Source organism: Haliaeetus albicilla, chromosome 3, assembly GCF_947461875.1.
Source record: "Haliaeetus albicilla chromosome 3, bHalAlb1.1, whole genome shotgun sequence".
Lineage (NCBI taxonomy): Eukaryota > Metazoa > Chordata > Aves > Accipitriformes > Accipitridae > Haliaeetus > Haliaeetus albicilla.
In genome coordinates this window covers 62,692,892-62,719,504 of record NC_091485.1, presented here as the reverse complement: position 1 = coordinate 62,719,504, position 26,613 = coordinate 62,692,892, and the positions used below count along the sequence as shown (strand labels likewise).

The following is a 26,613-nucleotide window of genomic DNA, read 5'->3' as shown; positions in this document are numbered from 1 at the left end:
AAGGGAAAGGCTTTCTCTGATAAGAAAGGTTTTTACATTTTAGAGAGAAGTTCTCACAACAAATCAGAGCGCTGTTAGCTTTCCTTGTGCAGTCAGCATCAACAATTTAAAGCTGCAGCACTGAATTCTTTAACTGAAAGGGCACGTTAAAATTATTATTATTCTTTCTTGTTTGCAATATTTGCTTTTACATAGGAAAAAATATGTTCATCTCTTCTGTGTTAATCCTTTTAATAGGGTGAACATTCACCTCCTCTATTTTTATTTTTTGCTTCTCAAGGCTCTTGAGTCTTAAGCCAGTCCAAGAGCAGACCTAGCCAAAGAGCCATGCTTCCATCCCCTCGAGTTGAAATCATAGCTGCAGGAACACTTACTGCAAAATTTCATGAAAGATCAAGTGTGCAGGATCATCTGCAATACACGGCTTTATCAAGCAAGTTCTGCTTTGCTCCTGCTAAAAAAATCCACTTCTTACTAATAGCGTGGAAGGAGGAGCCTTTAATTCCTTGTTTACTGAGATAAGCCTGGTTCATGGCCCACCACCACTGACTCTAGGCTCCTTCCTTAATATTTGCCCTAGTAATTACATTCTTGAATCCTGATTCAGAAGGAACATGGTAATACGCAAACTTGTCTCACAGTACAAAGCTGTATTGCCTACTCTGATGGCAGGCCAGAAGAATTCTTGTATTTCTAGAAATATGAAAGTGAGAGGGAAAATATGAAAAAGAGCAGAGGCTAGAATGCTGAGGGAAAGCATCAAAAGCAAAATGCCCCAAACACTGGGAGCAGACAAGCTTAGAAGAAAGCTGAGAGGGAATCTTAGAACTTTTTACAGGGGTGAATAACAGTGGATTCAGGGAAGAGGTGCATCTTCCACACACACATGCACACAGCAAAGTCAAACGTCCAATGTTTAAAATTCACATTCCATGAAATACAGCAAACCCACAGTTCTGAGGCACAGTATGGTAGATGCAAAATCTTTAAATCAACAGCATTCCCTTGTGGACAATAGTCACTTGTCTCTGGGCAATCTCTTTAAAAGCCCTGGTCCCTGCTGGGTGAAGCACTGGAATTTGTGCTGTTGCTCTCAGCATGCCACCCTGCTGTGCATATGGTGATGGAGAATAAATATGCATGAAGTCGACAGTTAGTTTGGCTGCCACCAAAGCTTAATTTAGCTCACTTCTCAGCACTGAATAAGAGAAATTAATAACAATAATTAATAGTTCTTTTAACATAGTGAGTAAAGAGCAGCATGTGATAAAAATGCTAAATCTGGAGAAACTTCAGAGCTGGGAGACAAGGACTGTGCAATGCACTCCACATTGCTGAGGAGGTAAAATATACTTTGCAGGGCACTGATGGACTAAACAAAAGAAAATTTTTGGTCAGAGGGAACAAAGGAATGTACTAGGGCATCCAGGGAGGATGTAGCGCAGTCCATGCCGGCTGGAATGCATCTCCTGAGGAGGCTGAAATTCCTTCCACCTTCTCCCCCCTCCTTTTTTTTGGTTTTCAACCTTCTCTGCCAAGAAAAGGACAAAAGCTTTATTATGCCTGAAGTTTGGCCACAAGCAAAAGTACCTAAAAGGTGCTTCAGAGCATTTAGTACATGAGCATGTGCTATTTCTGCAGGGACGTGGCAAGCTTTCCGAGTGACTTTTGCCATCATCCACAAATTGCATATTCCTTCTGTGTTACTTCACAAAGGTCCCTCCTTTTTTTTCTTGGCTTGCACTACTGCACTTCCTTTGAAGCCAGAAGCTGCGGAGCTGACATTGTACAAGGAATTCCAAATAAATTCTGATAGCCATTTTGGGGAGGAAACATCAGGTGTTCATTACTGATTTTGTTTCTTTATTGTGATTGTTTCTGTGTATAGTCATAAGCGGGGCTTTCTGTGGGTGGCACTGCACAAGGTCCAAGGAAGGCAGCATACTTCCTTGAGAAACTTTAAAGTGTTTTTTAAAGTACAGCAAATAGATGTTAGAGAAGAACATTCAACTTTTATAATATGTAAACACACATATATTACATACACTTTAAAAAAAATCTTCCTTTATACTAGCCTGACCTGCCCCTCAGACACTCATCTTCCACAGACAGTGGGTTGCTCCCAGAGAGGGTGGGTAGACTAGAAGGTAAAGAGTCTTCGAACTTCATTCAAGAAGGGTGACCTATGAATGAAGGACAGTACTGATGAAGACAGAGATGGTTGTGGGAAAATGGGCAAGCTGAGGCTGGCCTCGGTGGCATGGTGAAGAAGCCACATGAAAAGAAACATGAAGATAATTAGGAAGGGAAAGGACCATGTCTCTCTCAAAGGTGTGACAAGATGCTTTAACTCAATTCAGTGGGGAAAGGAGAGGCTGTTGGAGAATTTCAAAGGAGCATGGTACCAATATGCCAGAGGGCAAGGTCAGAAACTTTTTTACGTAAGGAGAAAAGCAATGCTATATGTGTCTGAAATTACTGGGTTTGTAATGTTACCTACATACCTCATAGGACTGACATACAGATTACTTGATATTTGCAGCTGGAAGATACTGCTTTTATACCCAATACTCTGATTTTGGTTGATTTCCTTTGAAAGACTGCACTCTCTTACAGTGATTTTTCTGTCCAACCTCAGTAAAGTCTCCACTTGAGGTTCCAGTCTCTTATCTCACCTGTGTTTCAGATTCTTCAGCATTCAAACTCCCTGCTGTACTGTAGAGGTTTACTGTCACAAGAAGCAGCCGAGGTCCTGTGCCAAGGAGCAGCCAGCTTCTTCTCACAGATGATAACTGCCTTTAACTACTGTCCCAGTTGGAAGGGGAGAGCCTAGCAATCCACAGGTGGTGAAACCATTTGGATGTAAATTATACAGGCTGTCCATCAAGCTGCACAAGCCAATAGCAGGTTCACAGTTGAATGAACCCAGTATGTGAGAGATTTAAATTCAGAGCACGTAGCAAAAAAACCTCAGATGTCCATGCAAAATTCATTGAAGGCTGAGCATGGCATCATTGCTGGCCTGACATCCTTGTGTATGTGGAAAACCAGAAGGAGGGAAAATTGGTGCTATGTTAATACCACCCAAATATACACAATGAAGTCAGACTGAAAGCGATGAAATTACAGCTGCTCCTCATGAGCTAACAGGACCATTTTCCTTAACCAGTGACCTTCAATTACAGAGTAGCAAGCAAATTAGTTGAGACAAAAAAGAAAAACCTGTTAGCCAGAAAATCTTACTGGCTAAAGCTTGTCTTGTTTCAGTTCCAGTTTCCGTAGCTTTCGGTAAAGTATGTGCTGTCTCTTTTGGAGTACTGGTGTTAACTGGAAATGTTGGTTCTGGGAACAATGAGTTCCTTCTTATCAAATGGTTGGGGTTTACGACTGAGTTTTTCAGAAGACCTTAAGGCTTTCTGAGTGCTTGAAGGCTCTGAATCATTGAAAGAAGCCTCCTGATACCCCTAAGATCAAGCTAGGAAGATATTCAAGGCCAAAAGAGGCCAGGGCAGGAATGGCTAGATGAAACCGTCATTTCTCAGTTCACAGCAGTCCAGCATTCCTTACGCTCGTGGTTGTTTGCCTGTAGGTCAGAGTGACTGTGAAGCAGGCTGGGATTCAAATTTACAGTGCAGCAGTTTGGTGGCCCCCATACAGCGGTACAGGGCTTACTCTCAATTACAGCAATCTGAAAGTTAGGAGTCTAATCCTACCTCGTTCAGGTTGCTTACACAACCTGAAAAATTCACAAATCCAGCTGAGTGATGTGGTATGAATCCACTTTGAAAGGGGACTAGAGGAGGTAATGTTATCTGCAAGCTAAGGGTGTCCACACAGGGAACCATCACTTTTCAGATTCAAAAGCTGACTTAACTCCCTAGGTAGGCAAGCCTGAACAGCAAAGAATATACGGCCTTCTTCACTTCGAAGTTGGAGATGTTTGTATTTAATTGTTTATGGCTGGTAACTCTATACACATTCTGTAACTCTAATTTTTCAGTTCCTGCACTGCAACCTTCAAATCAAGTTCTGTTTTGATAGGACAAGCTCCATCTTTCCTTCTCTGGATACACAGTTTGACAAGTGAGGTTTTCCTTTTGGTATATTAGCACCTTGTATCTGCCTCAGATTTACAAAATGAGCCAAGGTCTCAATCAAAAAAATGAGGCAAAACCGTTTTCAAGATAAAACAAGCCACACAGTTAAAACAAAGATATCTACTTAGGTATAAGTTTTCTTTTAACAACATTATTAGCTAAATACCTTTTCTCTTCCTTCAGTTTATGTTGGCATGAAATCTTTTCCCTAAGGTTTCTGAGTTATATGAGAGAAAAGGGATGGAGAAATATCTGCGGGGGGTTTTCACCTACTTCGGCAAAGTCTGAAACGTGCTTTCCTGCTACTTGCACCACTACACTGTCTGCAGATTATCAGGTTTCTTTAAGCCTCCATTTTCAAAGTTTTCCCAGGATAGTTCGCATCATCTGCTCTTACAATTTAAACAGAGAGATTAATTTCTAAGGGACTACTGTAACAGCACAGTAGAATGCCAGATTGTTTCCTTCTTGCAGCTACTAATATGTTTGCTTTCAGAGGCAATCAATCTTTTTGAGATCCCTCTTCCCCTTAGTTTGACAAAACTCTGTTAATGACGAAGCTCTGAGTGTTCTCTAAATGCAATGTGTGGTGAACTTTGAGTCCCAAGCCTGAAGCCACAGTCTTCCCACTGTTTGTTGCTTGGGCTCAATAAACATCACACTGATATATTGAGATGACTCAGCTACGCAGCGTTCACCTGCCAGCACCAACTCACTGGTCTGGACTTGTGAGTTTTTCCAGATAGCAGACAGGCTGAAAGAGCAAAGCCATTTATAGACCTGGTGATTATAATGATGCATGGGAACAAAAATAGATTTATAACAATCATAACATCCAGGACAGCAATACAAATAGCGAGGATAAAAACCAGGGAAAGATAAATACCTGCCTGGAAATATGACTACTACTGAATCAATAAGGTGATGTCCTACCAAAAGCACGTCATTCCAGATTGAAGGCAATGTGGTATCAGTAACTTTCAGTCTGCCCAATGAAAGTGGTCCTTTTTCTCCAGTTTTATGTACTGTTACAAGTTGCAATGAACCATTTTTGTTAACTAGTGGGCTGTTTCTGTATCACTTTTAACTAATGATTTTTAAAACAAGCTACTCATATTCTTGTAACATGGAACGGACTACTTAATGTCTATATTCATCACTTTAGGTTTGTTAGCAAAAGAACAATTCCTGATTCTTTTTAGTTTCTTTTCCTATTAAATCTCATAAACTATGTTATGGATGATGAATAATTAAAGGGACTTAACTTTTAAAAAATAATTTCAGGCTGTTATAGCATGTAGTCACAAACGTGGTTCTTTTAAACACTGCTGAGAACAGCTTGGTTGTAGTATGGACAAGTGTTTATTACAGGGTTTACTGCCTTGTCCTATGATTCCATGCTCTGCAAAGCACATCTTAACTAATTCCCAAAGGCAAAGTGGCAATGCTGTAAAGCACTTGCGAAAACATTCAAACTGCAGTTTAAACCTTGTTAAAGTGCAGTTCTTCTCTGAAAAGTGACACTAAAAATGGCAGTGTGGGATCCTGTATTTATTGTCTATTTGTGATTTCCAGATCAAACATGCTAAGTACAACTATATAGTTCCCTCCTAACATCCACAGCCAGCTCCACAGACTCCAACGAGATTACATAGTTGAAACTTTCATGTTCAGGTATCGTTAAGATGATGGTCTCCTTAGCATCTGTCCAAACCTGCTGTCCTCACTGAAACAGATACACCTTGGCCCTCTTCCATTTAGCTGAATGAGCTCGAGGAGGATCTGTTTTCTTCTCATTAACCTGTGTCAGTTTTTTCACTGCTTATGGGAGTGAAACATCTTTTCAGGCAGGTCAGTAAATCTTACTCTGAACGCAAATATACACAAAACAGATGTGTGGAAGAAGATGCTGCTTCTTAACCATAGCCACATTTTCAGCTAAAGAATTTTAATGGCTTTTAAATTTGTTTTCTGGTCTATTTCACAGCATAAAATATTTCAATCTCTAGAAAATTCTGATAGGAACAATGGTCTCTACACACATTAACCTGTTTGAATACAGGCTTATGAGCTACATTTTTATTTCTCTAGAGAGCCAGCTGTTGCGTATTTATGGCTAGCACCGGCAATGAGAAGACACAGCCCAATCCAAAGCCCACTGAAATTCAGTTCCACTGTTCAATTAACCATGGGGAGCTTGCTGTGGGTTTGGTGCTTTTCTTTCTGCTGTATCTGAGCAGGAAGCAATCGGCCTCACCCAGCTCCCAGGGACCTCTGAGTAGACACTGGAGCTTGCTGTTCCCAATCAGTATGAGACACAATGCCATGTCCTCTGAGGGGATAAAGCTAGTTTGGCTTAAATAATTTCTGCTGATGGAGTTGCTATAGCATTCTGGTTGACAAAGTTGGTCCCTATATGGAGAATACTGGACTCATGCATAGTTACCCTGACATGGTCAAAGATGGCCATTTCAAAAACAGTCCTTCCTCCTACCCCACAACGAAAATGTAGAAATGTAGAGGTAGATCCCGTTTATTGGCACTACTCTCCCTTTATGTGGGCAGTATGTTGACACATACATCTAAGAATAGATGCTAAAGTACTAAAAGGCTCTGAAAAGATTACAAGAGCAGTTACAGCATCCATTCAAGATGCAATAGTAATCAAGTGGTGATTGCAACCCAACAGATGCTAGCAATACTCCCTCAGGTGGTAGGGTTTCTGTGCCAGTTTTCACATCAACTCTTACAAAGAACTCATCACTAATTCAAGTGTCTTTAATTTTTATCATCTTGACGAGTGCAGTCAGCATCTGTTCCAATCTTGGGTTATGCTTGATGGATGTTCAAATGGTTACAGATGTGTAGGGAGGAACGTGCGAGGCTGTCCTTCTTGAAGACGATGGTTTCCTGACATAGCGTAGCTGAATTTTTGTGAAACAATATGCAGGCTTTTTCCACCTCACTCTTTTGCCAATCCCGCACAGCCTTGTGACTCAAAGGGGCAAAACTGACAACCCAGAGCCAACGTGGGCCCCAGATTTCAAATGCTCAAGAGCTGGAATACCCAGAGCTGAGGTTTTCGTCTGGCCTGTGAAAAGGGAGAGAAAACCATCTGTGAAAACTGGAGGCACATTTGGGTTTGGCTTCTACCCCAGGATCCCACAGCCTCCCATAATCACTTTCTGAACATCTGCAGGTTGGGAGAAGAAATCCTTTCTCCACACCTTTGCTTGGAAAGCCATGCTCAGCTCCACACCAGGTTCCCCGGGGCTTCCAGGGAACCCTGCAGGGAACCCTCTGAGCAATCCAGGGAGGTAAGACCAGCAGGGTGTGATCCTTATGGCTTTAGAAAAATGCCCTTTTCTAACTAAAAGTGGGGGAAGGAAGAACAGGCCCCCGAGTGGGGCTTCTCCTGTGGGCAAGGGCTTGCCGAAAACACTGAATGTCACTGGAAAATCACAACCGCGGGTGCCAAAGCCCCGTAGCGTTCCCACAGGTCTCTCCTCCCCACGAAGGCCCTCGGGGCTGGTGCTGGCCCGTGGGCAGCCGGGCAGCCAGACACCCCTCATGTCACCCAGGCCTGCCCTGGCAGGCGGCCAGGCAGCCGGACACCCCTCATGTGGCCCAGGCAGGCGGCCAGGCAGCCAGACACCCCTCATGTCACCCAGGCCTGCCCTGGCAGGCGGCCAGGCAGCCGGACACCCCTCATGTGGCCCAGGCAGGCGGCCAGGCAGCCGGACACCCCTCATGTCACCCAGGCCTGCCCTGGCAGGCAGCCGGGCAGCCGGGCACCCCTCACGTCACCCAGGCCTGCCTTGGCAGGGGGCAGGGGCAGGGGGGCCATTCCTCACGTTCCTGCCTCAGCAGGGAAGGGAAACCAGCAGGGGACAGAAACCAGGGGTGATCCTCCTTCCCCTCAGCCTCCCCCTCCTTGGCCTTTGCTTTCCAGTCAGCCCCTCTCCTGGAAACCGCTGGGGAGCGGAGCCCCAAGGAGCCCTCTTCCTCCCCGGGAAATGGCAGCCCCGGGCGGGCTGGAGGGCCCCGCCAGCGGGCGGCTGTGCCGCCGCCGGGCCCTGGGGCTCAGCCTCCAGCCGTGGTTTTTAACCGTGTCTCCCGTCAGCGTGGGACGGCGAGGGGGCTGCTGTTGTCCCCGGGGCGCGGGTCTCCCCTCCAAGCCGGCTGCTCAGGGGGGAGGAAGGGGGGACAGCCAGCCAGCCAGCCAGAGCCCAATTAAACCCTCCCCTGGCCAGCCCCTGACACTCCCTCCTGCATTTTCCAGTCTGTGGTTACAGCACTCAAAGGGTTCCATTAAGTCATCAAGTTTTACAGGTTCCTTAAAAAAAAAAGGGGGGGGGGGGGGGGAGAGAGAGAGAGCGCGCGAAAGAGAAAAGTTTGGTCATGGTAGGGGATGAGTGATCAAAGCTGAGCCAAAGCTTCCTGTTACACCGGGACTATATATATATCGTGTCTTTAATGTTGGGGGATGTAAGCAGGCTGCTAGGAGACTGGAGCGGGAGCTGACTCTCTGCCTGATTTCCCAGCTCGCTGAGGTTTCTTCCACCGACCACAATGAACAAGTTCCTGTGCTGCACGCTTGTGGTAAGTCCCTTCAGAGAGGTAGATAGGCTTTAAGATGCATTACAGCTCCAGAGATCAGGCTGTAAAGACATACGGCTTTTCTTCTGGGTTTTTTGTTTGTTTGTTTGGGTTTTTCCGGTTTTGGAGGGGGTTTTGCCTTCTCTCCGTTTTCTTGGTAAACCCTTTTCATTTCATCACGCCGAGCTTTCCCGGTGAGGTTTGGAGTGCGAGGGACATGTCCAGCTCCAGGAAGGCAGCAGGGATTTTCATCCCATTCTTAAGGTAGTGACATGATTTGCTTTTCTTTTGCCTTTTTTCCTATCTTCCTCTCTCCTTTTGTAAGGCTTCATCATACCGGGCTGACACAAAACACTGTATCTAGGGATGTATTTAGAAACTGTAGTCTGAGATGTTTGGTTATGATTTACAAAAGCTCCATCCCTGCCTGTCTGTGTAATCTCTGCTGCAGTGGCACTGGCCGGTATCTCAGATACTGGGCTGGCTTTCTTACCCGGGAAAAACACTGTGAACTCCAGGAAAAAAAAAAAGCACAAGTGCGTGGTGCTTGTTTTGGCTTAGAAAATTCAGCTTCGTGTGCAAGAAAGTGATGTATTAGTAGCTATGTCGGTAGCTATAACAGAAAAAGTTGTGTTATTAAATCTGGTATAAGCCCCTGCTTTAATAAGTTTTTGTTTACTTGGTGATTTAGCAAGATGCTTCCAGATGTAAATTTAGAGATGTTAGCAGTGGAGTAAATCCTTCAAAATGTCATTTAATCCATTTAGCCATATGGAATTGTATATGATGTCAGATTAATTAAAACCTGTGTACAGACAGATACTGTTTAACATCTATTTGAAGGCTGTTCATCTTTTGGATAAGAAAACATTCAATGAAAACCATTAAAAATAATATTCAGAGCAGGCTGTTATGCATGCCTGCACAGTAACTTGCTCCTGGGTTGTTTTGTTGAGTACAGTGGCATTAATGTTGTGGCAGAGCATTAGAACTGAGATCCATTTATTTTGAAAGCTCTTTATAAATGCAACGAGATTTCCAGGATCCGATGAGTAATGCATGTTTATTACTCTCTGTACAACTTTCTGAAAGAGCTTTTTGAGAAACAAACCCAATGTAATTAATGGTGCAAGGGAAGCAAAAATTGTCGGGCTCGTGGTCAGCAAATTGAAACACAGGACAACTTTTTCATCTCATGTATGATGTTGTATCTTCTTTGTCTGCATGAAAGCACAGGAAGTTAATCTGGGAATTTCAGCAGTAGCCTGTTATCATCTTGGCTTCTTATCTGTGGCTGTCATAAAACAATCACATCAGTATTTTGATTAAATGTAATGTGCCTGTTCATGTTCTCTTATAAAGTAACAGCGTTCGGTGAAGTTCAGCATAATCCTCTGGCGGATGAATCTTGGAGCTGAAATACACCAGTGGCAGAAGTACATACCAGAGCTTCATCATTCAACTCTCTTTATTATTTAAAAGCAATTTATTTGAAGTTATTGTGAAGTTTAAGTACTATCAGTGAAGTTTAAGTAATGTCAGATGTGCTGGAGCTCAGAAAAAACATTTTAGTACCTGTTTTATAAGAACACTTGTAGGAGGCACAACAGCAGTTCAAAGTTATGTATGCTTGGCTCACATACCTTAAACCTAGTTTGGAGATACCATAGCTAAAAAAGACTTTTCGGACATGATGTACTTTCAGCCTTGGCCTCTTTGCTAAGGTTTCAGAAAGGGAACCTGCTGTGGTGGTGCATGCATGTACGTGTTGTTTGCTGGAACACTAAAACTGCTTACAAACAGACAAGCGTTATGAAATCGGACTGAATTGAAAGAAATTCCCCAGAGCTGGATCTCGTTACTTGTCACGTAACTATCTTGACCCTTAAACTTGACCTTTCTCTATTTTGGATCTCTGGGCGCATGTGACATGCTTTTTCTGGCCTGGCTGTTGGGTTTGCTGTGTGTAGGCAGCAGTGGCTTTGCAGCCTGCGAGGGTAGGAGTTATCTTTCTGTCTGACTTTCTTTCTGTCTGTCTGCATGTGTGTTGGTTAAAAATAAAACACCAAGGTTACCAGAAGAATTTTTAAAAGATATTGTCACAATTTAAATAGCACCCACTGGTCAAATCTCACAGAAACTTTAAATTTGTTCCTTCTGTATTTGACTTTTATGCTACTAGATTTACTACTCCGATGGTGTTCCTGGAGAAAAACACCTGTTTGCACATAATACTGGACATACTGTTTCTCTAGCTAGATGGTCAGTTGGTAGTAATTCTGTTCAGTGCAAAGGCAGACTGTAGCCATGGTGGTAACATCCCAGGTTTGGGTTAGCTCTAAATCTTGCTGTCACTCTGGTGAGTAATGTTCCAAAATACGAGTTATGGATAAGATACATCTTTTGGTGGGAAGCTGGTGAGTCTTTTCTGCTTTCTCTCCCCACAAGCTTCAAGGCAAATGTAAATTATATAAACGAAGACTTTCAATTTAGCACTTCTTTGATAAGATGTAAACCTGCTCTTCAGCTGAATGTCATTTTCCTACCACTGAAAATGAAACAATAGTTTAGACCCCTAAATTGCTTTGTGAATGACAACTAATGGTGCCTCACAAAGTCTCTACGAGATTTGAATTGTTGACATATTGCTTTACTGACAGAGAAATGAAAACAGTGGTTGTTAGCCTCAGTTTCGAATACAGGTGGCTCCAGAGAGGCACTAGTTATATTTCTTATGTAAAAGAGCAGCCTCCACTTTATAAAGCATCTGCCATACAAATGTAGGTCCCGTTATGTCCAAAGTGAGTGGATTGCATTGCAGCAGTTGGCAGAATGGTGGCACACAGCTTTATAAGTTAAACCAGCGAAAACGACTCCATTTTAGCTTTCGTCGTGTACCTGATGCTCACTCAGCTGCGGTCTGCCGAAAGGTGCTTTGTCTGGGCTGTGCTGTAAGTGAGCCTGCAGCAACTCACAGTGTAAGCAGTGCTGCATAGCTGTTGGCGCAAAGAGGTTAAATTCAGTGATTGCATGGGGACCCCCAGTGCAGCAAGGTGAGGAGGGTGAGAGTTGAGTATCTCCTAGATGGATGGGAGTCCTTTCTCCCTAGATGACAAATATTTTACAATGGTTATTTGCAATAGACGGACATGGATCTGATCCAGCATGACACTGTCATGTACTGGATCTAGAGATACTGTTTTCATTTGATGCTAGTGATTAGGAGGACCTTGTTAATATCGTTCAGTGCTATATTTCACCACTGGGATTTCTCTGGGGTCTGTGCATGATTTCAGTGAGGCATTCTGCCTAAGGGCTGAGGGTTAAGTGAAGGCCTCCTGCCTTAGCTTTGTCCAAATACTTTGTGTAGAAAGCAAAGTAGGAGAGTTGTGAGGTTTTATTTTGAACCCAATGCAAACACTAGGAGCAATCTGACAGATGCTTTGAATGATTATTTATCACGCAGGAAAATATGCTTCGGAATAGTTGTGGAATGCAAAACAGAAACAGATTTATCTTTCTCAGCAAATTAAACATTCTCCTTTGGTCTACAACCCAAAACCACAAAGCCAAGCTATATAATAATATTTTCATATGCTGAAAAGCCACTTTCTTTTCTCTCACAAAGCAGTGATTTAAGGATGATGCTTGAAGGATTTTTGCTTTATGTGCTTTGTCTTCCAGTTCATTTTAATTCAACAAGAAAAAGCAAGCGGCTCTTTGCCTTACATTTAAAGATGAAAGAAAAGGGCATGTACTTTTTTCATGCCCAAGATCTGAAATGAAATTTTACAATCACATTATTTCTCTTTCAAAAGCATCTTCTAAGGGCTCAAATAAATGGACTGCATAGGCCTTTTATGTTAGCATTGTGTATGCTGACATAAAGATGGTATGGAAAAATATAGCTTCAGGCCTAATGTGTTGAGTGACACAATCAAAGAATTGCTTTTTAACCTTGGGTAACTCATTGAATAAGTTCTCAGTATTTACTTGCATGACACAGACTTACACTAGACTTGTATTTCAGTATTTACAGTTCATCCCAATTCCTCACACAAAGGCAGCCATCCTGAGAGGTACCCAGGTGAGATGGATGAGGACTGAGTTTTTCAGTCCTTTCAGAACTGCGCCCATGACACTAGAACTGAATTTCACCCAATAGGTTGATAGAGCTAGTTAATGATACTAGATTTTGGTTTGCTTTTGTTCTGTTGTAATCATTTTGTTACTGATAGCATTTCATACTCATAGAACAAAAAAACCCAACCTTTGGGATTGGTTTTTTTTAAATGGAACCTTGCATTTCACTACCACTAGGAAAACGTTTTGCAGTTGAGTGCACTCTGAATCAGACTAACAGTTAATTTGTTGAGATGAACAAGATACTGTGTATTGTTGGCTTCCATTGGTGTTGGAATATGAAGGATTTGCTTAGGGTTTAAAATTCAAAGAAACTGCCTAGATGTTTTCAGTCTGTTCTCCAGCTCTTCCAGGAAACCAAATGGCGTATTTGCTTTCAGAAATGCATTGAGAGCTATATTTAAACTACTTGGGTATCTTGCACCTGCTTCTCAGTAAACTTCCTCTGATGACAGAATCCCCTTTTCATTTGCTAGCATTATCCTTTAACAGAGAAAGTTCTTCTCTCCCTGTGTGTTCACTGTCTATCTGTACTGAATCTATAGGTACTATTTTGACTTACCAAGCTATTGAACAAGTCAAGATGCTTTTCAAGATGAAGCTCTCCATTTCCTTCTAAACTTTCTCTGTACCTCTCCCAGCCTGAATTAACCTTTCCTAAACAAGGGTGAACAGAATTTTACGCAATCTTCTGAATGCCAGATCATGACTTTGGCCAAGTGTAGTAGCACTGATAGACACCAGCATTGGTTTTTTAAGGGTTAAAGGGTGAACATGCTCATTACCCCTACTTCTGATTCCAGTAAACTGAAGCCAGACTTCTAGTTTCTTCCTCCTTTCGAACTGGAACATGCCTTCTTTGCCAGCAAGAGCAAAACAGGCCAGTGCCAGCACAATTGTGGGAGAAATCCTGCTTTCTATGAAGCTTTTGGGAAGACTAATGTTCAGAACTAGTAAGTTCTGATCACAGCATTTTCATGTGCTCAGATAGTGCTATTTCTTACAGCAGAGATTCAGGTGTTTAGTACATAGCCCACATTTAAGTACAGGCATTCAGGTCAATCAGAGGTTTTATGTGGCTGAGAATCTGCTACCAAGTTAGTCATAGCATAGTTTAGGAGGAGAAATGTCAGGAATGACATAAAATGCATTTAATTACTATTTTAATTTGATTTAGGAACATGCTTTTGAAGGGCCTTTCCTGATCATCCTTATTTACTGTATTTTGTGTTTGCACATCAGAGCAGACTTGGAGTGCACGAAGTGGATTTACAAAAGTAAACTGGATTGATGAAAGTAAATCCAGAGACAGACTCCAGAGATGCACCAGATGCACTTTAAGCACTAATGCATGCTCAGTCCATGAGAGCCGACTGAAGTTAGTCCAAAATAGCCCCTCTGAATCACTCATCCAGACAATGTGGATGTCAGATGCGCGGCACCATTGTTTTGCTCTACAACTCTGCTGTAACAGGTGATCCAACTTGCTAATGTAGGCACGAATTCAGTGTGTCTTAGGCCAGGAGAAAGGACAATTTATTGACGTTGCCCTTTAGCTTATTCTGTGAGCTGGGGGACAAGAAGAGTCTTTTCATTCTGTTTGTGCCAAGGTGCTGCAGTAAAGTTAGTAAAAATTATACTTAATGACCTTCGACCATTCTTCCTGTATTTTTGCAAAACTTCTGACAAACAGTTTGCTTTACTTTGGCACTTAATGTAGGTTCAAAGATAACTTCTGATTTTCAGGTTGCATATTAATATTCAGAATACTCATGTGTGCTAGGTGTTTTCAGTATGCATAAAAGACAATCTTGCAGATGTATTCTCTTAAGTATTATTAAGGGGCCTACAGTAGTCTTATGAAGAAGTGTGGTATTGGGGATTGGAGTCTAGAAATGTACTTAACAACATACTAATGGCTGTACTGTGTCTAAGAAAAAAATAATCCAGAAAAAAATGCCCTAAAAAGCCCCATATGCTGTCTATGGCAGGGATTGATAACTGATGCATAGAGGAGATGGAAGAAAAAGGCAGAAAAAGACTGATATTTTTCCAAAACACTCCTCCAGACTCAAGAAGTTTGTGGTTTGGGATTTCCTGATCAAAAGATGATGTTTATGTTTGATAGCCCTTTATTATTTTCTTCCATTACTATGTCAAGTAACATTTTGAACTCGACCATTTACAATGTCCTGTGGCAATGAGTTGCACAGCTCACTGTACTAGTAGGATCATAGCAGTCAAACAGTAATAGTAATAGTAATCTAGCTGTATGTTGAAAATTATGTATAAAATGTTCTGGTAAAATACTGAGATATTGATTGCATATATAGCTTTAGTTTGACTGAAGAATCTTTTGTCATAATTGTTTACTAAATAAGAGTTGGATCCTGCATACATACGGCTCAGCCACTGATCGATGGATTACTGCGGCTACATAATGTATGCTTCTGGGAAAGAAGGGAAGACAGGTGTGATGCTCTTTTCTTTTAAAAACACAAAAAATAAAATGCAAAGACCAATTGTCCTTTTAGTGATGCTGATTTATTAATCCTATTATTATGCTTATTGGTTATGCTCATTTAGATTAATAGTATTCTGGTTGCCATTAATAGTTATGGTACTTCCAAGGGCAAAACTTCACATGGTCTCACACACATATTGTTCAAGTATTTTTTTTCTCAATTTTTTAAATCAGTTCCTCTCAAATTGTGTTGAATTGTTTTCAATTTTTATCGGCTTGCTTCACATAGCTGTAGGTTCTTCAGGAAGCAAGTGCCTCCATTTATCGCTACAAAACCCCATGCTCTCATACCCTGATTATTGAATTTGAATTATTTTTAATCCTGAATCATCCCTTGCAGGACAACTTCTCACTTGCCTTATATATGATTTACAATGTAAATGGTTGAGTAAGGAAAATAGAGAAAAATCTTGTTGTTGCTCCTGCATGTTGCAGAGGGGAGTTGAGCAGTCATGAAATGGTCCACCTAACCGTTCAGCACATGAAAATGTGTCACCAAGGGCAGAGGCATGACCAGAGGAGCAGGTTCTGCTGCAGTGACATCTTGGGATTTGCTGTGAGCTGTGCACTGTAGAACAGGAAAACTGGCGTTTCTGCACAAGGACTTGCTGCCCAGATGTCTGGTTGCTGTCCCTAATCATTTTCACAGTGTCAGATTTTCATCTATGTTGGGTATTGTCTTGGGTTCCCACAGACATCTGCGTGAAATGTGGGTTGATGCTTGTCTTTGTAGTGTCTGTGCTGCAGGTTGCAGTCTCTTACGTTCTGCGAAGGGAACGCGTGTGTCCATGCAAGTCTTGGACTCTGGGATGCTGTATTATCTATTACTGAATAAAAAACTTAGAAGAAAACCTGACTGTTCACATCAACAATTAATGGGATTACCAGGACTTCCTTATTGCTAGAGTAATAGCTGTAGATTTACCAAGGGTTGGTGCATTTTTCATCAATGGAAAGCCATTCGCTATTAAAAAATGTGCTGCACCCTCTTGTTAAATAGTTCTCATGGAACAGATCCAGTCATTTAAGAAAAATGGAGCGGTACATCAAACTTCAATGTCTAATAAGGAATATCTCACAATGGAAGAGATTATGCATTGAGACCACAAGAAAAAGTGGGGTCTCCACCTGTAGAAATCACGGATTGGACAAGTTACAGGACTTAGTCAAGGGTAACTAGAAGAGGCTGTAGGGAATATCCGTACGATCTGCATTTCATTCTTTAGCCTGTCTAAGAATAGCTGTATAAAAGTGGATTCATAGGCAGGCAACAGGAGAATGCACTTAAGAATATTTTCTTAAGCAGTAAGAGTTCCTAATTTAGGCACCTAATATTACTCAGTGCAAACGCTGTGACTTGTGTTAATGCAGATGAACAATTAAATTGTCCTTTCCAACCTTAACAAGACTATCACTTAAGAAGTGCCATGCTGTGGCAGAAGTGAGGCCCTTAAATGAAGCCTCTTTAGGAAGTATAGAGTCTAAATGAATAAAAAGAGTTAATTCCACTTACACTTCAGGGACATCTGCATTGGAAAAGAAGAAAAATACCTTCTTGAAATTGAATTGGCAACTCTGTATTGGCTGACTGGGATTAAAATAGCAACAAAGACAAGTCAGTTGGATCTGTAACTTGAATGGATGCATAGGAAAAAAATCATTCAGAGTGAGTTTACTTCATCTTTATAAAATGTACAAGTTTTAGAAGAGAAGTGACACGTCGGTCATGCAGTGCTGGGACAGCTGGGTTTTCAGTGGGGAGAGTGAGCTGCCAGCGGACCCTGTGGGGCTTGGGGTGGTACGTAGGGAGTAAACCCAAGAGTTAGTTCTTTTTAATAGGCTGGTGGAATCGCAGAAGCAGATTTTCAGTTACAAGACCAAAATGATGCGATATGGAGGTTGTCTGTGCAGAAGGGCCGGGTCATCTCAGGTTGCTTGAACCCAAATTGCACCAGCAAAGCAGACTCTTGCAGGAAGCAGAAGGAGCGTAGCAGTCATGACGTGTGCCAGTACTGAACCAGGTCCTCAGGACAGCTGTAAGCCTGTGGTTTTAGATAGGAATTGAAAGCATTAGACTGGCCTCTTCCAGCTTGTGCAATTAAGTCCTTAACGTACCCTTCATAAACTGCAGCATTCTTTACCTCTGTCTGAAGCTGCATCTTCATACTTGACATAGCTGCCACGTTTTATCCCCAGAGCTGCTGCATTTCAGTGCAAGATTAAATGGAAGGCATTAAAAAGTAACCTATATTGTTCTAGCTATTCTTTGCAGGTAAAAAGAAATACTATAAGGAGTCACCTTTAAAGGTATCTGTGGTAATGGTGCAGTACGCTGGTCAGATTTGTATGCTCAGATACCATTTCTTTTACATCGGAAGTACTTGATACTTAAGAGCACAGGAGTGCATAATCCCCACCTTGCTGTGCATCACATGAAACTAATAGGCCAGGTTCTCTGGTGCCAGGCGGTAAAAGGTCATTGCCCAGTGATGTTACAAGGGTGTAAATGGGAGAAGAACAGGATCTACATCTCTGGAAGAACAAGGAAATGCTTTCGTTGGGAAGATTTGCTGGATAAGATCCTAAAATTTTCCCATTCGAAGATAGACATGGGAGAGTCCGGAAGCTGGCTAATATTTTATAAATTCCTAACACAAACATTTTTTTGAAGATAGCGACATGATTAGACTCATAAACTCATTACAGTGTAGGTTTCATTGTGACCACGGTGCTCCCCAGAACTAAAGCGAGCGATGTTTTATTTTCCTGTTGCTAGCTTTTGGACGTTTCTATTAAGTGGACCATCCAGGACGACTCTCCCCCCAAGTATCCCCACTACGACCCAGGGACATCTCGTCAACTGCTGTGTGACCAGTGCCCTCCTGGGAGCTACGTAAAGCAGCACTGTACAGCCACCAGCCCGACACAGTGTGCCCCATGTCCGGATCAGTACTACGCCGAAGAGTGGAACAGTAACGATGAATGCCAGTACTGCAGCGCCGTTTGCAAAGAGCTGCAGTACATCAAGCAGGAGTGCACCAGCACACAGAAACGCATCTGTGAGTGCGTCGAAGGCAGATACCTGGAGCTCGAGTTTTGTTTAAAGCACAAGGAGTGTCCTCCCGGATTCGGCGTTGCACAGCCAGGTATGTACTGCTTGTCAACACACACAGACTTAATTAAAGCTCTGCCACACATCGACGACTCGTGGCAGTTACAAGATTAGGAAAGAGGCTCGTCCAGATGAAATTACAGGACAGTAAATTGTAAAGCCAATTGAACCTGTTCCTAGTCTGCATCATTTGGACTGTAGCCAAAGGAACATTTCTCAGTGGAATACCCTGCTCCTACTGTAATATATAACTTAATGGCAGTAGCAAATGTAGCAAATTGCACTCTAATGAGAAACATGATGGATTGCCTCTTTTAAAGGAACATTATCTGGAATGTAGTATTTGTGTGTGTGATAAATAATAATGTTTTTCATTTTGAAATCTGCTGTTGCAAGCAACTGTATATCTTGACAAACACCAGGAGCACTACGTGTTTGACACCGAGTGTATAATTATAACAATATTAATATAGCTCTAGCATCACAGCAATATGTGGTAATAATTAATTATCAGCATCCTAAGTGGAACTCTTAGGGAAGCCGTTACTATTCTCAAACAAACAACTGTTTCTTTGTCAAGCAGGCTGGCATTGTGGTGTATGTCTGGTGGGGATACAGAGCGAAGCGATGCTTTTCAGTGGAGTATATTCTTCATTTAAGACAACATAAATTGTTAAACCAATAATAAGTTCTTCTCTCAAAACAAAATACATCATTTATCATTTGGCAAATGTCATGGCCCAGTTTAGCTCCAGTATTTAATACAGCCTGAAAGAATTGTAAACTGTCATTGTACCAGAGATTGATAACGGCCTGGAGAAGAGGAAGGAAATACGGAAAATCAAAGCATCTCAGGCTGAAACCCATAGACAACGAATCTCCAGACTACAGAATTACTTCCCTAGGAGTTACGTATATACAGTGAGAAACACAAGGGCTGGCCTGTACATTTTAAAGCTATGCTGAATGACAGGTTGGGAGTCCTTTCTTGGATTATGAACATCTCGTTGGAGAATAACTTTGACGTAAGGAGTAATGTCGCTGCTGTAGCTGCTCACTAGTCCCTGAGTAATCGGTTAACTAAGCATTACCGTGACGCCCTTGCCACTGTTAAGCATTTCCACTGGCAGGTACCGCATTTCCATATTATAAACCTTCATTAACCTAAATCGTTATACCCAGGGGCTTGAGTTAATGAGGTTGCACCGTACCTCAGCAGCAAGTCAAAAGGGGCCAGAAACAAAGTTTTCAGAAAGCCCGTTCGGGAGATGAACAAAGAAGTATAAATTGTCTGAGCAACCAGCCTGCTGCATCCCTGTGAGCACAGTGAAACCATGGCAGGCAAATTTGAATCCCTCAGTTCAAAATGAAACAAACTTTGGAAGAAGATAAATTGTTGAATCGTGTAATATATTGGAAAGTTGGTTTCCAAAAGACCATCAGAGTAAACCAGCTAAACCCAAGCAGACCTCAAACAAGGAATGAAAACATTGTAAAAATAATTGCATCCCCCTGTGTCAATAGTCCGTTTTTGAGGTGAGGCATCGACTAAGAATTTAATAAGCATGGACCACACTGTAGTCCTGCTTTCTGCCATATGATAGCCTTGAACTTTGTAACAATGTAAATTCAGGTGAAATAAAACCTAAGTGTAGAAAAATATGCTTCCACTGCCACACAGGGGGATGTTATGGTCCAGTGTCTTATTCAAAGCTTAAAGCATTAGAAATCTGTTTCCCCACTGCCAGTCGCTCATGATTACGTTGGGCAGATCACTTTACTTTGGTAGTCCCCTTTTGTGAGTGCAGATTAAGGCTTTGTTCCTTTCTGCCGTGGTCGGCCCTGTACATGGCAGAGTTTTTAGCAGCAGTGCGCTGGGGAAGCAGTGCTGCTACGAGGCAGCACTATCTCCCCGGCAGTGGCTGTGGTTTCCCTGAGGAGAATGGGGGATTCCAGGCGAACTGGAGGGAGCGGCAGAAGGGTGGCTGGGCTGCCGCGGTTTGTGCCCTGAACAAGAGCGGCCAGATAAGCAGCGAAGAAGCTGGCAAAGCTGGGAGGTGGCTTTCTGCTCAACCCTGAGAACGCTGATGCATTACCCGGTTTATTTCCCTCTTGTGCTGCAAAGGTTATATGGGAAGCTCTGAGCAGAACGACGCACCGTTTGCAGGAACTCTCCTTTCTTCCCCTTCCTCACTGCCAGAGCACAATGGCAGTATGTCTGTAGCAGGGAGAGTTGCTAAAATTTCCGATGTCTCAGAAAAGCCAATTGCTGCCCGCTCAGGTGCAGGCGTTGGCTGGCGTTTCGTACAGCCCAGAGCCGCTGGCAGTGCACCTTGTGCAAGAAGACGCAAGGAGGGACACTGTTGCTGCAGGTTGGGTGCTGGCTGCAAGAAGCAGAGGATTTGGGGAGGTTTGGCAATATACAGGGTCTCTGATTTTTCAGACGCACAACAACTAAAAACTTGGCCTTTTTTTTCACTTGTCTGATGAAGGAAGTGCTAGGTCAGGTGTATGCAAGTATTATTCCTTATTTCACAGGTGGTTGAAAACTTCAGATTCATACTCTTTTCTCTAAGGAAATGCCCCAAATAAATAAAATTTACTTAAAAGCTAGTATTAAAATAAGCATCCACATGTAAATACTTCCAAAATACACTAGATGGAGGCATTTTCTTATTCAAATATAGTTTCCAATTATTTCCATAAAAATTTAAGCATGTGCTTAAGTTCATATTCAGTAATGCAATATTAGATATTAGACTTTAGGCACTTGCTTAAATGTTGGCTGAATAAAGATGAATTAGGAGGGAATATACAGCAGTTATTGGTGCTGTCATTTTTCTGCCACTGGTGGTTAGACTGTTTGCATTGTTTCAGATTTCATACAATAATTTTCTTCCTCTTTGTCAATGTGATAGAACCATATACTGTCATTCTGTTGTATCATATATTTGATTCTGAAGTAAAACTATGCCTTACGAAAGTAAAACAGCAAGCAAAACATATGTGTGTATATTAAATATTTTTACTAGATTGGATGATTTGCTTTCTTTGCTTTTAATAATATTTTATTCAAGCCCAGAAAAAAAGTTCAGAAATGTTACTGACATTCTATGTTCCTGTATAATTTAATATTTGAGGAGGGAAGGTACTTTTCAGGGGGTCTTTAGTTTGTATTTAGTTGGGTTATATTTTTAGCTAGAACTAAAGTAACCCGTTCAAGCAAGGTTCTGGGCAGATATTACAGAGTACAATTTAGAGCAGTTTCCTGTGCCATTTAATTATTTTACAGGATATTTGTACAGTTGAAGGATGAAGGTCAGACATTATGTAATGTCTGAATAGACTCAAGTAATTACTGATTTAAAGATATTACTTTACTAAATTACTGATTTAATCAGTAATTACTGATTTTAAAGTTGGTAACAAGTGTGTGTAAGAGTACTATATTACTCCAGCAGGAACATCATTCTCTTAAAGAAACTTTTTTGGTTTTAAAAATTAATATTTTTTTTTCTACATGTGATTCCTTCATAGATCAGAAATATGAAAAGCAGAAGCATGACAATTTGGACAGAAATATTTGCTTTTATTTTTGTATTCTTATATTTTTTTTTCCACAGTTGAGGGTATAGTAATTGGATGCATTGTTCTTCTGTTTCCACAGGTACCCCTGAGAGTGACACTGTATGTAAGCGATGTCCAGAAGGATTTTTCTCAAATGAAACATCATCCAAAGCAGCCTGTCTAAAACACACAAACTGTAGTGCACTGGGTTTCAAAATAGCATTGAAGGGAAATGCAGTTCGTGACAACATCTGTCAGGAAAATACAGATACAACACCTCAAAAATGTGGAATAGGTGTGTATCCTATTAAGGAAGAGTGCTCTGAAAACATACCTTTAATTATAGTTAAAATTAATGTATCAGCATTTATGATAAAAATATCTAGCTTGTTAGCTATTTGCCTGCTACAGTGATGGCCATAGCAGAGTTTTAATTATTGTAGGTCAGACCAAATGGAACTCAAGCACAGAGAGCAGCGGCACTATAAAGACCGCTTCTTAGTTTGTTTTTTAAACATTTCTTCTTATCATCTTTGCTGCTTGCTCTTTTTTCTGAGACAGGCAGGGTGACAGATCAGAACAATTGACATACTCTTTTTCTCATTTCAGATGTAACCCTGTGCGAGGAGGCTTTGTTCAGGTTTGCTGTTCCTACTCAGCTCACACCTAACTGGCTGAATATACTAGCAGACAGTTTGCCTGGAACAAAGGTTAGCAGAGAAAATATCGAAAAGATTAAACAAAGGCACAGTTCTCAAGAGCAGACCTTCCAGCTTTTGAAATTATGGAAGCAGCAAAACAAAGAACAGGATATGGTCAAGAAGATTATTCAAGGTACCTTATTTTGATAGCATGTATATTAAAAGCAGCCTTCTAAATGGCACTTTAAAAATTGCTTGGGTTCAAATACCTCATGGTGATCTGTTATACTCTGAGGAGGACCTGCAGGGCCTGACTGAGATTTATCGATACCGTAAGCACAGTGAAGTCTAGGCTAAACAAACAGGAAGACAATTCAGCTTCTCCTCATCAGCCAAGGACTGAATTCTTCCCAGACTTGTAGCCCCCTTTGGAGCATGTGTGGTGTCACAGCCAAGATCCCCTTTTGAGCCTGTGCAACCGATGAAGAATTTTGATCAAGTGGGGAAAATGTTTCCCACTGTTATATCTGAGCAGTGGCTGTTGAGGTTAGAGGGAGCTGGATGCCTGCAACTGAGAGTGCAATTTGTTTTCTGTAAAGTGGAGATTGACAGCTCAGACTAGGGCATCTATTCACGGAATGGGGACGCATGGGAGTGAGGAATACACCAACAGGCTTTCCCTTCTTTTTCCCTTCTGGTACCTATTTGTCATGCCAATTTACTGCTTTGTTCATGCTGAATCTGCCAAGACAGGTGTCAAAGGTGAAATAGTACTGCAATGCTAACACCAAGGTTTTTATGAGAGTCAGGCCAACTCTTTTCATGTAAGCTACCATCAACAACCGCCACATTTGAACAACCTTTTGCCTGCTCAGAAAAGATTTGAGAATTGCTGCAGAAATGTTTTTTTTTTTTCCCCTCTCCTTTTTAGCATGTATGCTTACATCAGACTGCAAAGTGTCTAGAATATTTCAAAAACCAAAATGACTATTTTAGCAAAGCTTGCCTAGACATTTCTGAAGAAGAGCAAAATTTTTAATCAGTGGAACCAAATATTAGGAGTCCTATCACATACACAAAACATTTTACAAGTTAGATGAAACAAGCATATAGCAATAAATACTTGCTGTGAAGTTTGTAATTTGGGGCTGTTCGTATTTGCAAAGTTTATTAAATTCTTAAGTGCTTTTTCATAATTGGAGCCTAAAAAAAAGCATTGCTGACCGAGTTTTTTGGAAAAAAGTAAAAAAAAAAAAAAATTGCGAAGGAATATTCACCTTGAAATTTTGGAAGTTTTTTTGCAGGCCATGGTAAAGTTGTAATGCATTGTACTTAACCTCTCTCTTCTTTTTGCTTTATATAGATATCGATCTTTGCGAAAATAGTGTCTTAAAGCATATTGGCCACCACCCGAATCTCTCCTTTGAACATCTCAACACACTGATGGGAAGCTTGCCAGGCAAGAAAGTGGGAAAGGAAGATATCGAGCGCACAATGAAACTATGTCAACCTACAGAGCAAGTTCTGAAGCTTCTCAATCTGTGGAGAATAAAGAATGGCGACCAAGACACTATTAAAGGTTTAATGTATGGACTGAAGCACTTGAAAACATACCACTTTCCAAAGCGAACCATCCAAAGTCTGAAGAAGGTGATCAAGTTTCTTCACAGATTTACAATGTATAGATTATACCAGAAACTCTTTTTAGAAATGATAGGGAACCAAGTTAAATCAGTGAAAGTAAGGTGTGTCTAATTCAAAATATTTTTCATTCTCCACTGACTATTTTTCCCTAATTACTGCCAGCAGTAATTAAACTGGAACGTTGTTTCCCTACATTATGTCTTACTATTTATAGAAATGCCTGACTGGAATAGCTCTAAGTCTTTTGCAGTGTTTTTGGAGGTTTTTTTAATAAAATCACTTTTGTAAAAGCTATTAACCTGTTGATAACACTAAGAGCCTGATTCTGCATTTTTGCACATTCAGAGTTGAAAAGCCCCACTATAGTCACTAGATGAGAAAAGAATGCCGGACCAGGCTCTACTACAGTATTTGCTATTTATATTCTTCAAAGAATAAACATTTTTGTTGTACATATTTATTAAGTTAAATGGAAATTATATGAGACTGAATTTTAGGAAGAGAAATGAGAAGCACACTGTATATTTTCTAGTTAAACAAAAATGATCCCATATATTTTTCTGGCAAAATTTTGTAGCATGCTCTAAGAGTTATTAATTTCTTTACATTTTGTATTTAAAAAGGTATTATTGCTTAGTTTTATTTGTATAAGTTGTGGTATCTTTTGGTAGGGATGTTTTAATTTATCCAATGATTTTAACTCAAATACAGTGAAAATATAGTGTATGTGACCTGAATATTTAAATATTCTGTGAGGAAGTGAATGTACCATATTTAAGAAGCTGGATTTTTATATAGAATTTCATAATCTTATTTTATAAAACAATTAAATTTTTCAGTTTGCTTTGTGACTGGTGTTTTACTCTTGACTCTGAAGTAGGAACTAATAACAAAGACAGACCATGTGGATTTCGTGCCTTATCTTGGGCTTGGCTCTCTGCTACTCCCTGTCTGGTCTAGTAGTTAATATGTGAGCCAAGTAAATATTGACTGGCACTGGATTTTCATGGTCACTGTACAGGTGTAAAAAGGTAAAAAGTGTTAAAGGTTCTAGTTCAGAGGGCCCACGCGGTTGTGATACAACTGATTACAACTCCATAGATGCATTTGGCCGAGCATCCTTCTTGGCCCAGTGTCATTCTTGGAGAGCTCACAACCTTTGCCCTAACCACAGCTTGTAATTTTATGGCGGAGAGATGATGCACGGCCCTGACAGGCTTGGAAAGCCTCACATACTGCCACTATGTTTAAAGGAAGGGAGCATGGAGAGGTCACATAAAAAAAAAAAAATCATTTACCATTGCCCTCAGCTACAGAATGAGGCACCTGCAAAGAGATGGGCCCCCAAAAGAGGGAACAGGGAGTGTATGAGTGTTGTTATCAAAAGCTCACATAATTTTAAGGACCAGTGATCATTCACAGTGCAAGCCAAAGGCTTCGGTGGCTGGAGAGAGAGACTGTACTCTTGGTTTTTTTCTTTGAATCATGCAAACAGAGCTTGAGTATTCAACATATTCTTTTCCCTTGTGTAAAGGAAGGAAAAACCATCAGCATTTAGCCTTGTATGACAAATATTCCTCTATTACAGATGAGAGGATCTTAAGCAAAGAATGAGAAAGAGATTCCTGGTAGATAGGATAGGAGCTCATCAGAAGTGCTTTCCTTACAGAGACTACAAGCGGGGCATACTGCTTCAAAATACTTGGGTTTCACTTTTCACTGAATTCTTACATCACTTCTTGCATCTAAAGGAATAAACTCCTTTTTATATTTCACATGCTATGTATTAGCATCTCATTTATCAGTGTAGCTGAGAAATTATGCTGAACACACACAAAAAATTCCTAGTTTTGTGTTGATTCATTTGAAATAATATACATACTTTTACAACAGAAACTGTTTTTACATACAATTAAAAGATGATAACAACAGAGTCTCAAATTTGCAAAATACAGACCAGATGTTTCCATGTCTCTTCCAGGTGTGGAGGTTTGGGGTGTTGTAGGTATTAAAATGAGAATAATCATCTTACTGGCAGTGAAACGAAGAGGATCCCACAAACCTCTTATAAACATTTCCATCCTAATCCTGTCTATGTTAGCTCTGTTTAATACAGCAATTTAGCAATTGATAGTATAGTTACAGTATCAAGTAGTAATACAATTAAAAAATGTATCAGTGGAATCGCTTTAACAGAGCTATTGACTAGAGAAAAGCACAGTTGCTTCTTAGTACATGGTACTTTTTAATTTATACATTTATACTTCCATATTCCAACCAATTACA

General features: G+C 41.0%; 1 protein-coding gene across 1 annotated transcript; it reads left to right on the top strand.

Annotated features, from left to right (window-relative positions):
* Window positions 1-8,448: 8,448 nt before the first annotated feature.
* TNFRSF11B (TNF receptor superfamily member 11b) lies at window positions 8,449-25,178 on the top strand. Its single transcript, XM_009919583.2, has 5 exons — window positions 8,449-8,699; window positions 18,140-18,509; window positions 22,143-22,337; window positions 22,652-22,876; window positions 24,047-25,178. Exons 1-5 carry the CDS (start codon window positions 8,670-8,672, stop codon window positions 24,436-24,438), a joined length of 1,212 nt encoding a protein of 403 aa, XP_009917885.1. The 5' UTR covers window positions 8,449-8,669; the 3' UTR covers window positions 24,439-25,178.
* The last annotated feature ends 1,435 nt before the right edge of the window (window positions 25,179-26,613 follow it).

Bases quoted from the DNA above. Each gene is read 5' to 3' on its own strand.
- TNFRSF11B (XM_009919583.2), top strand. From the start codon at position 8,670: ATGAACAAGTTCCTGTGCTGCACGCTTGTG. The intron at 22,338-22,651 runs GTGTGTATCCTA...TTCTCATTTCAG, and splicing joins ACCTCAAAAATGTGGAATAG to ATGTAACCCTGTGCGAGGAG. The intron at 22,877-24,046 runs GTACCTTATTTT...TGCTTTATATAG, and splicing joins GGTCAAGAAGATTATTCAAG to ATATCGATCTTTGCGAAAAT.